Source organism: Phyllobates terribilis, unplaced genomic scaffold (genome assembly GCF_046119375.1).
Source record: "Phyllobates terribilis strain yellow unplaced genomic scaffold, ASM4611937v1 Scaffold_3__8_contigs__length_932513732, whole genome shotgun sequence".
In the NCBI taxonomy this organism is placed as follows: Eukaryota; Metazoa; Chordata; class Amphibia; order Anura; family Dendrobatidae; genus Phyllobates; species Phyllobates terribilis.
Genome location: NW_027362763.1, coordinates 659,283,565 through 659,296,854, shown reverse-complemented (window position 1 = coordinate 659,296,854; position 13,290 = coordinate 659,283,565). Strand labels below are relative to the sequence as shown.

General features: G+C 44.3%; 1 protein-coding gene across 1 annotated transcript in view; it reads right to left on the bottom strand.

The window, feature by feature from the left end:
* GLP1R (glucagon like peptide 1 receptor) overlaps positions 1 to 11,123 on the bottom strand; it is a 347,688-nt gene extending 336,565 nt beyond the window's left edge. The window contains exons 1-2 of the mRNA XM_073673565.1: positions 11,117 to 11,123; positions 10,029 to 10,136 (exon numbers count right to left, since the gene is read on the bottom strand). Coding sequence (XP_073529666.1) covers positions 10,029 to 10,136; positions 11,117 to 11,123 — 115 coding nt within the window. The remainder of the gene's footprint in view (positions 1 to 10,028; positions 10,137 to 11,116) is intronic.
* Between the last annotated feature and the right edge of the window lie 2,167 nt (positions 11,124 to 13,290).

The window sequence follows — 13,290 nt, the reverse complement described above, 5'->3', positions numbered from 1 at the left end:
ATTAGTGTGAAAATAGAACCAATGACCCAACTTCAGCCCAATTCTTTGTTTCCTTCTCTTGAGTTACATTGTGTTCTACTTATAAATACACATCTTCAAACATGCAGCGGGTCCTGATCGTGGCCACGTACCCAAACTCACCAGCAGCATGTCAATTTCTGTAGCGGACACGCTAGTCTCCGCTGCAGATTTTGACCGATTGAAGTGTCATTATATGCGGTGGATTCACGTGTACCGACAACAAAAGTGCAGCATTAGAACACCGCATTTTGGACGCAGCAAAAACACGCTGCATCCAAAGCGCTGCTGAGTGCTGATCGGGGGGACGTAGCAGCTGACGAAACAGCTGTGAGTTGTTAATAATAGCCAGGGACCATGTTTGCCTAATGGCACCTTCCTAGGCTAAAAATAGCAGCTCACAGCTGCCCCAGAAATTACATGAATGGAAATGCTAATGAAGATTGGGTGAATGGGATTAGCTGACACCTAGCTCTTTAGTTTGGTGATGACAAGTTGTCAATCAGACCCTTTCATCACCAAACCTAATTAAAATAAAGTAAAGAGTTAAATAAACACATAGACACAGAGTAAACACTTTATTTGAAATACAACAGACACATTCTTTAATCATTTAAATTAACCAATATACTCACCCCAGTTCTGATGGTAATCCAAGGGTTAAAGCAATGTTCCACCAAATAACTTTATTTAGCTCTAAAAAGCATTCATTGATGTACAAAAACACTTCAAAAAAGCATAAAAAAAGTGTCAGACAAGAGGGTTTTCCGCAGCGTTTTTCCAGCCAAGGATATGCAGAAACATTGCAGAAATTTCTGCTTCAAATACTGAACATGCGCACATGCCCTAAGACTGTTAGTTTGTCTGTGCACAGTTCCCTGTCTGCGGTCTCCAGGACGTCTCCTGTCTGCCTGCAGCTTCCAGAACCTCAGCTACCTGTCTACCTGCGGCGTCCAGCACTTCAGCTCTCCATTACTAACCCGTGAGTTTGATGTCAGCAGACATTACACAGCTGACATCAGCCCCACAACCCCATTATCCCGATTGCCACCGCACCAGGGCAATCGGGAAGAGCCAAGGCCAAGCGCTATTTCTGGAGTGGCTGAGGGCTGGCCTTGTCATGCTAAGAAGAGGCCAATATCCATGGACCTTCCCAATCTATTAATATCAGCCCCCAGCTGTCTACTTTGCCTTATTTGGTTACTAAAAATAGGGGGGACCCTACGTCATTTTTTGGGGGGTTCCCCCATTGTCAATAACCAGCAAAGGCAAAGCAGACAGCTGGGGGCTGATATTAATAGGCTGGGAAGGTCCATGGTTATTGGCCTCTTCCTAGCATAATAAGACCAGTCTCAGCTATCTGCTTTACCTTGGCTGGTTATTAAAAATAGGGGGGATCCCAAACTATTTTTTCATTTTTTTTTTTATTTATTAACAAATACAGTAAACTACACGCGCAAGCCGCTGCTCCACTCCCCAGCTTGGACCTTTTGCCTCCTGGTTCAAGATTATTGTTTTTTATTCTATGTTATTTTAAGTAATTTCCCTATCCACATTTGTTTGCAGGGCAATTGTCCTACTCTTACCCCATTTTGCTTCCTTTTTCAGCCCCCTAGCTATACTACCACCATTTTACAGCCTTTTTACAGCACTAAAGTTCTGGTCGCCATGGACTTATATGTAGAGATGAGCGAACTCGAACTTAAAAGTTTGGTGTTTGTACCGGACAGTTAATGTCTGCTGCTAAACGCTGAACATGGACTTTTCCCCGAAATCCGTTGCAATGTTCGGAGTTCCAAGGGAAGAGAGAGAGCAAGAATTTTGCAGCTGAAAGTTTGGGTCCCCATTGTTTTCAATGGGGTTCGGGTTCTGGTTGAAGTTCGGTTAAAGTTCTGGTACCCGAACTGAACTTTGGACTAAAGTTCGACAGAACCCAATGAACCCGAAGTTCTACGTGTCCACTCTTCCCTAGTCTCAACGGACAGTGTGGTGTATCTAATCCTATCATATGTGATACTGTCTGCTGAGCTGTGCATCTAATTCTATACTGTATGATACTGTCTGCTGAGCCGTGTATCTAATCCTATCCTGTGTGATACTGTGTGCTGAGCCCTGTATCTAATCCTCTCCTGTGTGATACTGACTGCTGAGCTGTGTATCTAATCCTCTCCTGTGTGATACTGTCTGCTGAGCCGTGTATCTAATCCTATCATATGTGATACTGACTGCTGAGCTGTGTATCTAATCCTTTCCTGTGTGATACTGTCTGCTGAGCTGTGTATCTAATCCTCTCCTGTGTGATACTGTCTGCTGAGCCGTGTATCTAATCCTCTCCGGTGTGATACTGTCTGCTGAGCTGTGTATCTAATCCTACCCTGTGTGATACTGTCTGCTGAGCCGTGTATCTAATCCTACCCTGTGTGATACTGTCTGCTGAGCCGTGTATCTAACCCTATCCTGTGTGATACTGTCTGCTGAGCCGTGTATCTAATCCTATCCTGTGTGATACTGTCTGCTGAGCTGTGTATCTAATCCTATCCTGTGTGATACTGTGTGCTGAGCCCTGTATCTAATCCTCTCCTGTGTGATACTGACTGCTGAGCTGTGTATCTAATCCTCTCCTGTGTGATACTGTCTGCTGAGCTGTGTATCTAATCCTATCCTGTGTGATACTGTGTGCTGAGCCCTGTATCTAATCCTCTCCTGTGTGATACTGACTGCTGAGCTGTGTATCTAATCCTATCCTGTGTGATACTGTCTGCTGAGCCGTGTATCTAATCCTACCCTGTGTGATACTGTCTGCTGAGCCGTGTATCTAACCCAATCCTGTGTGATACTGTCTGCTGAGCCGTGTATCTAATCCTATCCTGTGTGATACTGTCTGCTGAGCTGTGTATCTAATCCTATCCTGTGTGATACTGTGTGCTGAGCCCTGTATCTAATCCTATCCTGTGTGATACTGTCTGCTGAGCTGTGTATCTAATCCTCTCCTGTGTGATACTGTCTGCTGAGCCGTGTATCTAATCCTATCCTGTGTGATACTGTCTGCTGAGCCGTGTATCTAACCCTATCCTGTGTGATACTGTCTGCTGAGCCGTGTATCTAATCCTATCCTGTATGATACTGTCTGCTGAGCTGTGTATCTAATCCTATCCTGTGTGATACTGTCTGCTGAGCCGTGTATCTAATCCTATCCTGTATGATACTGTCTGCTGAGCTGTGTATCTAATCCTATCCTGTGTGATACTGTCTGCTGAGCTGTGTATCTAATCCTATCCTGTGTGATACTGTCTGCTGAGCCGTGTATCTAATCCTCTCCTGTGTGATACTGTCTGCTGAGCAGTGTATCTAATCCCATCCTGTGTGATACTGTCTGCTGAGCTGTGTATCTAATCCTATCCTGTGTGATACTGTCTGCTGAGCCGTGTATCTAATCCTCTCCTGTGTGATACTGTCTGCTGAGCCGTGTATCTAATCCTCTCCTGTGTGATACTGTCTGCTGAGCAGTGTATCTAATCCCATCCTGTGTGATACTGTCTGCTGAGCCGTGTATCTAATCCTATCCTGTGTGATACTGTCTGCTGAGCCGTGTATCTAATCCTATCCTGTGTGATACTGTCTGCTGAGCCGTGTATCTAACCCTATCCTGTGTGATACTGTCTGCTGAGCTGTGTATCTAATCCTATCCTGTGTGATACTGTCTGCTGAGCCGTGTATCTAACCCTATCCTGTGTGATACTGTCTGCTGAGCTGTGTATCTAACCCTATCCTGTGTGATACTGTCTGCTGAGCTGTGTATCTAATCCTATCCTGTGTGATACTGTCTGCTGAGCTGTGTATCTAATCCTCTCCTGTGTGATACTGTCTGCTGAGCCGTGTATCTAATCCTCTCCTGTGTGATACTGTCTGCTGAGCCGTGTATCTAATCCTCTCCTGTGTGATACTGTCTGCTGAGCTGTGTATCTAATCCTATCCTGTGTGATACTGTCTGCTGAGCCGTGTATCTAACCCTATCCTGTGTGATACTGTCTGCTGAGCTGTGTATCTAATCCTATCCTGTGTGATACTGTCTGCTGAGCCGTGTATCTAATCCTATCCTGTGTGATACTGTCTGCTGAGCCGTGTATCTAACCCTATCCTGTGTGATACTGTCTGCTGAGCTGTGTATCTAATCCTATCCTGTGTGATACTGTCTGATGAGCCGTGTATCTGATCCTCTCCTGTGTGATACTGTCTGCTGAGCTGTGTATCTAATCCTCTCCTGTGTGATACTGGCTGCTGAGCCGTGTATCTAATCCTCTCCTGTGTGATACTGTCTGCTGAGCCGTGTATCTAATCCTCTCCGGTGTGATACTGTCTGCTGAGCTGTGTATCTAATCCTCTCCTGTGTGATACAGTCTGCTGAGCCGTGTATCTAATCCTCTCCTGTGTGATACTGGCTGCTGAGCCATGTATCTAATCCTCTCCTGTGTGATACTGTCTGCTGAGCCGTGTATCTAATCCTATCATGTGTGATACAGTCTGCTGAGCCGTGTATCTAATCTTATCATGTGTGATACTGTCTGCTGAGCTGTGTATCTAATCCTCTCCTGTGTGATACTGTCTGCTGAGCCGTGTATCTAATCCTCTCCTGTGTGATACTGTCTGCTGAGCCGTGTATCTAATCCTCTCCTGTGTGATACTGTCTGCTGAGCCGTGTATCTAATCCTCTCCTGTATGATACTGTCTGCTGAGCCGTGTATCTAATCCTCTCCGGTGTGATACTGTCTGCTGAGCTGTGTATCTAATCCTCTCCTGTGTGATACTGTCTGCTGAGCCGTGTATCTAATCCTATCCTGTGTGATACTGTCTGCTGAGCCGTGTATCTAATCCTCTCCTGTGTGATACTGTCTGCTGAGCCGTGTATCTAATCCTCTCCGGTGTGATACTGTCTGCTGAGCTGTGTATCTAATCCTCTCCTGTGTGATACTGTCTGCTGAGCGTGTATCTAATCCTCTCCTGTGTGATACAGTCTGCTGAGCCGTGTATCTAATCCTATCCGGTGTGATACAGTCTGCTGAGCCGTGTATCTAATCCTCTCCGGTGTGATACTGTCTGCTGAGCTGTGTATCTAATCCTCTCCTGTGTGATACAGTCTGCTGAGCCGTGTATCTAATCCTATCCGGTGTGATACAGTCTGCTGAGCCGTGTATCTAATCCTCTCCGGTGTGATACAGTCTGCTGAGCCGTGTATCTAATCCTCTCCTGTGTGATACAGTCTGCTGAGCCGTGTATCTAATCCTCTCCGGTGTGATACAGTCTGCTGAGCCGTGTATCTAATCCTCTCCGGTGTGATACTGTCTGCTGAGCCGTGTATCTAATCCTCTCCTGTGTGATACAGTCTGCTGAGCCGTGTATCTAATCCTCTCCTGTGTGATACTGTCTGCTGAGCCGTGTATCTAATCCTCTCCTGTGTGATACTGTCTGCTGAGCCGTGTATCTAATCCTCTCCGGTGTGATACTGTCTGCTGAGCTGTGTATCTAATCCTCTCCTGTGTGATACTGTCTGCTGAGCGTGTATCTAATCCTCTCCTGTGTGATACAGTCTGCTGAGCCGTGTATCTAATCCTCTCCGGTGTGATACTGTCTGCTGAGCTGTGTATCTAATCCTCTCCTGTGTGATACAGTCTGCTGAGCCGTGTATCTAATCCTATCCGGTGTGATACAGTCTGCTGAGCCGTGTATCTAATCCTCTCCGGTGTGATACAGTCTGCTGAGCCGTGTATCTAATCCCATCCTGTGTGATACTGTCTGCTGAGCCGTGTATCTAATCCTCTCCGGTGTGATACTGTCTGCTGAGCTGTGTATCTAATCCTCTCCTGTGTGATACTGTCTGCTGAGCCGTGTATCTAATCCTCTCCGGTGTGATACTGTCTGCTGAGCTGTGTATCTAATCCTCTCCGGTGTGATACTGTCTGCTGAGCCGTGTATCTAATCCTCTCCGGTGTGATACTGTCTGCTGAGCTGTGTATCTAATCCTCTCCTGTGTGATACTGTCTGCTGAGCCGTGTATCTAATCCTCTCCGGTGTGATACTGTCTGCTGAGCTGTGTATCTAATCCTCTCCGGTGTGATACTGTCTGCTGAGCCGTGTATCTAATCCTCTCCGGTGTGATACTGTCTGCTGAGCCGTGTATCTAATCCTCTCCTGTGTGATACAGTCTGCTGAGCCGTGTATCTAATCCTCTCCTGTGTGATACTGTCTGCTGAGCCGTGTATCTAATCCTCTCCTGTGTGATACTGTCTGCTGAGCCGTGTATCTAATCCTCTCCGGTGTGATACTGTCTGCTGAGCTGTGTATCTAATCCTCTCCTGTGTGATACTGTCTGCTGAGCGTGTATCTAATCCTCTCCTGTGTGATACAGTCTGCTGAGCCGTGTATCTAATCCTCTCCGGTGTGATACTGTCTGCTGAGCTGTGTATCTAATCCTCTCCTGTGTGATACAGTCTGCTGAGCCGTGTATCTAATCCTATCCGGTGTGATACAGTCTGCTGATCCGTGTATCTAATCCTCTCCGGTGTGATACAGTCTGCTGAGCCGTGTATCTAATCCCATCCTGTGTGATACTGTCTGCTGAGCCGTGTATCTAATCCTCTCCGGTGTGATACTGTCTGCTGAGCTGTGTATCTAATCCTCTCCTGTGTGATACTGTCTGCTGAGCCGTGTATCTAATCCTCTCCGGTGTGATACTGTCTGCTGAGCTGTGTATCTAATCCTCTCCGGTGTGATACTGTCTGCTGAGCCGTGTATCTAATCCTCTCCGGTGTGATACTGTCTGCTGAGCTGTGTATCTAATCCTCTCCTGTGTGATACTGTCTGCTGAGCCGTGTATCTAATCCTCTCCGGTGTGATACTGTCTGCTGAGCTGTGTATCTAATCCTCTCCGGTGTGATACTGTCTGCTGAGCTGTGTATCTAATCCTGTCCTGTGTGATACTGTCTGCTGAGCCGTGTATCTAATCCTATCCTGTGTGATACTGTCTGCTGAGCCGTGTATCTAATCCTATCCTGTGTGATACTGTCTGCTGAGCTGTGTATCTAATCCTCTCCGGTGTGATACTGTCTGCTGAGCCGTGTATCTAATCCTCTCCGGTGTGATACTGTCTGCTGAGCTGTGTATCTAATCCTCTCCTGTGTGATACTGTCTGCTGAGCCGTGTATCTAATCCTCTCCGGTGTGATACTGTCTGCTGAGCTGTGTATCTAATCCTCTCCGGTGTGATACTGTCTGCTGAGCAGTGTATCTAATCCTGTCCTGTGTGATACTGTCTGCTGAGCCGTGTATCTAATCCTATCCTGTGTGATACTGTCTGCTGAGCCGTGTATCTAATCCTCTCCTGTGTGATACTGTCTGCTGAGCCGTGTATCTAATCCTCTCCGGTGTGATACTGTCTGCTGAGCCGTGTATCTAATCCTCTCCGGTGTGATACTGTCTGCTGAACTGCGTATCTAATCCTGTGTGATACTGCTTGCTGATCCGTGTATCTAAGCTGACCCATGTGATACTGCTGCTGTGATGGCGGTATCATTTCTCGGTGTCGGTGCAGATTCTGCGGCGTTCGCTGCTCCGCGGCCGTCAATCACCGGCTGATAGTTTCCGCGTCCCTCATCCTGGCGGATTGCAGCAGCGGTCGGCTTCTCACATCCCTGATGTGGCGGCGTCTTGAGGGGGATGGGATGGCGGATAAATCCTCCCCGTACTCCTCACTGTCACAGCCCCGTAAATGCCAAGCTTTATATAGAAGTATCGCGGGCGCATTCATCCGAGGCTACGAGCGCCACCGGACCCTCCCAAATGTTACACATCAATATTTCTGTCTGCTTGTCTGTGTCATACATCATATTGTGATCTTTACTAACAGCCGGCCTTATCCTCTAGTCACACCCAGAGCTGCATGCTCAATTCTGCTCCATAGCAGTAAGTCCTTAATCTAGTGGACCTCACATCGCACCGATGTCCGTGCAGAATCACCACGACGTCATTATCATCACCAGCATCGTTATCATTGATATCATCTCCGCCATTATCATGACTACAATGCTCATAATCATTACCGTCACCAATGATCACCTACAGCACTATATGTACAGAATATCCCATGGACGGCTCAGTGTGGGGCCGTTCTGGGTTTTCTGTACATGCTGCAGCCCACAGGACCTCCCTCCTGCTGCAGATCTCAGCTTTCAGCAGAATCCCAGCTGCAGACACAGTACTCAGCAGCACATTGTGCATCCTCCCTGCTGTATCTGTGCAGGAACCACAAGTAACCAACCATCAGGACATGGAGCTCCGCTATCTGACCATTCCCACCTGAACACCCCATGATGTATATGACCATCATGGGGCATGTGGGGATGTATGGAGCCGGAGCTGTGCTGTACAGACGGCTCCTGCCTGTAAAGGCAGCGACGAGAGCGAGCTCCGATCGCTGCTGTCCAGCCACGTAAACTTTCGTGTCAATATCTGACTGCAACATCCCAGTGAAGCGTCCGTCGGGCGCCCTTTTCCCCCCATTACTCTGTGACGCAATGGGTTTCCAGGGCAGCTGGGGGTCTACTGAAGCCCCCCCGTTGCCACCATCTTGAAAAACCCAGCATTGCCTTTTTTTTCTTTTTTTTTGTTACTGCACCTCCCACAAAAAAATGAAAAAAACAATCAAAAAACATAACGTATGTCGCAAAATGCCATCAATAAAAACAGCAGTTTTACCCACAAAAACACAACACAACCCCTCACACAAGTTACAGATCTCAGGGAACGGCGACTCAAACCAAAACTTTAGTTTTCAAAGTTCAGAATCTTTTAAAGTTATTAGAATAATAAAAAAGAAATTAACAATTTTGGTATCGTGGGAATCGTAGTGACCTGGAGAATAATGTTTCCTGCTGTAAAATCAAAATCCTCAAAAAAATGGCGGAATTGCAAACTCATCTCCTGCAGCAGTGCCGTTCGGGTCGATGTTGGCGGCACGTCCTCCAGCGCTCACGTGACATCGTCATTTCATGAAAGTCTCGCGTCAATCAACGGCCGCTAATGGGTTACCGCACTCGCACCTCCGCCGGGCGTCCAAGTATCATCCGAGCGGCAACGTGAGCGAAGAAGCAGCTGCTCCATAACAAAATCACGTGAGAACCAGCAGACCTGACGCCGACATCACTGCGCCGGCGGTGACTACAGCATGGAAGTACATGCAAAAAGTCAATAGTAGCCAGTTTACCCAGATCGTAGTTTCTCCTTGGTCCGATCATCTGCCAAGGATGCGCACGGAGATAAGAGAGGCACACCCTCCTGCAATCGATTGGAACCAAAACAAATAAAGTCCAGCGGAGGAGGAACCCTTATTTCGGCATTTTTCTTAAAATCTTTTTATTCTTCAACAATTCTTAAAAGAACATCATTCCTTTTCGGACCAGGTTTGGGCACTTTATGACAGTGTAGAGGACACAGCCGTCTAGGAACAGACTAGGCGTTTCAACCGTATAGGTCTTCTTCTAGGTCTGTTCCTAGACGGCTGTGTCCTCTACACTGTCATAAAGTGCCCATACCTGGTCCGAAAAGGAATGATGTTCTTTTAAGAATTGTTGAAGAATAAAAAGATTTTAAGAAAAATGCCGAAATAAGGGTTCCTCCTCCGCCGGACTTTATTTGTTTTGGTTCCAAGCATTTAAGAAGGGTTTGACAAAAAAAGTGGATAATGTTTTTACAACATTTTACAGCTTATAAGTAAAGTTACATGAAGATTCTGTATTTCGTTTCACTGCTGTAACATCATGATAAATACTCAGCCTCAGCTACACCCAAACCTCGCAGAAGGCACACACAGATTTAGCTGTGACTGGAGTATAAAAAAAATCAGTATGAGAAGAAGTATAAATTCCGTATTGTGTCACATGTGAAACGTTCCTATAGATATTCTATGCAGCGTTGCAGACGTCTGCAGCCCGACGTGAAGGAAGCATTGGCGGATCTTACCTTTGTGCGCCCAGGGAAGATACCACGGGCAAGAAACATTAACAAATGTCCCAGGAACTCCATCAGGCCAGCAAGCATAGTCATCAAATGTTCGGTTGCAAAACCTTCCTGTAGAAAAAAGCAACATGTGAACAGGAGAAAATACAGAAAAGAAACAACATCAAAATGTAAAAAATATCACAGAGCGAAAAAGAATGTATCATGATAGAAATAAAGGCACGGGTGAATTTGATATGCTTTTCTATATTGGTCAGCATTAGGCCACGTTCACACGTTCAGTATTTGGTCAGTATTTTATATCAGTATTTGTAAGCCAAAACCAGGAATGGGTGATAAATGCAGAAGTGGTGACGAGTTTCTATGATACTTTTCCATTCCTGGTTTTGGCTACAAATACTGATGTAAAATACTGATAGTGTGAATGTGGCCTTATAGTAATTATATTCTTGTACGTAGGAGCAGTATTATAGAAGTGTATATATATTACATTTTTTTGATTCATAGAACAAAGCCGAGTTTCCTATAAAAACTTTCAGCAATTAATTGCCAATCACATTTTGTTGTGTATGTCGTGGAGCGCTCCCAGTGCAACTTACAATACATTGTCTGTAAAGTAAAGGTTCGCATCAGGGAACAGATCTACAACATACACAACCATGAGAATTCTCATAAGAGAATCTCTCAAGCATCAAAGCATTTCATTGAAATACACCACAGTGATACATCGGGGATAATGGTTTATCACCAGCGATAGAGGGGGAAACAGAGGGGCCGCTCTGAAAAGACGCTTGGTGGATATTTAATCTGAATACAAGGGAACCGATGGGTCTGAAATATCTCAGAAAGGACATTATTCATCCGTTATTAGTTATTCACATTTTCCATCAAAGTAGGTGAAGGATTGAATGGAGTCAGACCATAATGTTCATATTCTCCCCATTGCTTATCTCACATTGAGGTGTAACTGTTTACGGACAGTAGAAATATTGTAATAACGAGAATGTTTTTTATAAAAATATTATTCATTTCTATAAACATATTTGCTTCTGCTACAGCAATAACAATATAAAATATAATATATGATATACCTTGCATTTTTGAATATAGCCTGTACATTGTATATATAATGCATTTCCATGTGTTTTGTTTATTGTACAGTTATTGAACAAATTTGTATATATGATGCATCTTTTATATCTTGTTTGGTATATTTATCTATCTTATTGTAGGTGCATAATACATTTTTATTTTATTTTGTACATTATAGGTCACTTGCTCTTGTCAGTATTATCACGGGGTTTTGTTTTCTATACATGTGAAGAGGTTAATCTGATTAATTTTATCCCGGCTAGATGAACTAGAGACTCTGAATACCAGATTGCTATATTTTACCTGCATTGATACATTGTAACAAACTACCAGGAGCTGCTGATGCATGTGGCTCACAGAGGATGTGAGAATGCTACGTTTTCACAGGTTTTCAGCCTTTGGATATAGGGAAAATATATATATTCTTGTACCGTGTTACCCAGTAGATAGAAAAATATTTAGATTTGCTTGATACCTTTTAATGGCTAACTGAAAAGATGGTAACAAATTGCAAGCTTTCGAGACTACGCAGGTCTCTTCATCAGGCATAGAATAACACAAAATCTGAAGAGTCACATATTTATACACAATAAGACACAGAAAAAATGCAATAGATGAGACAGGTGATAAAAAGCAGAGTTATTATGGAAGAGATAAACAGTTCTGGCTATAAATATTTTAGCAGTTAATAGATAAGGAGTGTGAAGGTTTTATTGTCCCTGTGACTAGGTCCAGTGTTGTGATGGCCTCACAAGTCTGAGGAGCACATTCCTTAGTTGATGTAGAATGACATAAATCTATGTGACACATTCATTCCTGCTCTGAAAGTGTTAAAGGTCACCATCAGTTTATATTCTGAGATTCTTCTTTCTCACACTCCTTATCTATTAACTGCTAAAATATTTATAGTCAGAACTGTTTATCTCTTCCATAATAACTCTGCTTTCCGTCACCTGTCTCATCTATTGCATTTTTTGTGTGTCTTATTGTGTATAAATATGTGACTCTTCAGATTTTGTGGTATACTATGCCTGATGAAGAGACCTGAGTAGTCTCGAAAGCTTGCAATTTGTTACCATCTTTTCAGTTAGCCATTAAAAGGTATCAACCAAACCTAAATATTTTTCTAGCCTTTGGATATAAACAAGAATATTCTCATTCACTGACAACAAACGGAAACCTTCACAATGGTCATGAATTAAAACAAAAGTCCATTAGAAAGCTGCAGATATTTCCATTGCAGGATGATTACACTTCATTTACACAGAAATAGTCAATCTCTTCTATTTTGCTCAGAAGTTGTATCTACGTAGGAGGTGAATGACACATTATAGCGATGAATTATAAAAATCACAACTGAGATGTAAGCTCTGCAGCCCAGGAGTCCATTATCTGCAGTTAGTGGGTATATCTGGGGTCAGCGCCTGTAATAATCGGAGGGATTACACAGTCCCATCACACTGCACTGCAGCTCCTAAGATATTACTGTGCCGTGAACTATTATATACAGGAACATAAGAGGTTATTATGTATCGACCTCTCAGGATTTTTTACACAACATATCTGCAGCGTAGATGTGACCTGGAGGCCTGAGACAATGTCCAGAACAGATCCAAGGCAATGTCCTGACCACTTCTCATTCTCACGGCGTTTTACATTGTTGCTGTGTGTGTGTGCGGTGGTTTTCTTGAAAACCTCATATAGATAATCCCATACAGATATGAGGCAGGAAGTTTTATTATTAAACGGTCGCTTTCGTTTTAACAGACTTCGCATAAATGAATACTGCAAGCGAAAGGAACTTTGCAAATATATCTTATGAGAAATCTGCTTTTCTCTCCACTTATGAGCCACTTCTCCTTCCTTCCTCTGTCTCCTGAGCTGATCATCCACTGTGAAAAAACTGCTAAAATCCGTCCTGCTAGTGAGAAAACCGAATGCCAGCTCACTGAGCAACCTGATCACAGCTGCCCATTGAAGTCGATGGATAAGAGAGAATGAGTTGAAAAAGAGAGATGCCCAGACATTTACAGATCCATCCTGCTGCTTTCTAGTCAGTGTTTCGTCTCATCCCTGTTTTATCTCACTCCAGTGCTGGATTCACTGCACCATTGCAAGGTACAGCAGTATAAGGTCCTCTGTGGTGTGGTTTTTCAGTCAGTGTTTAATCTCA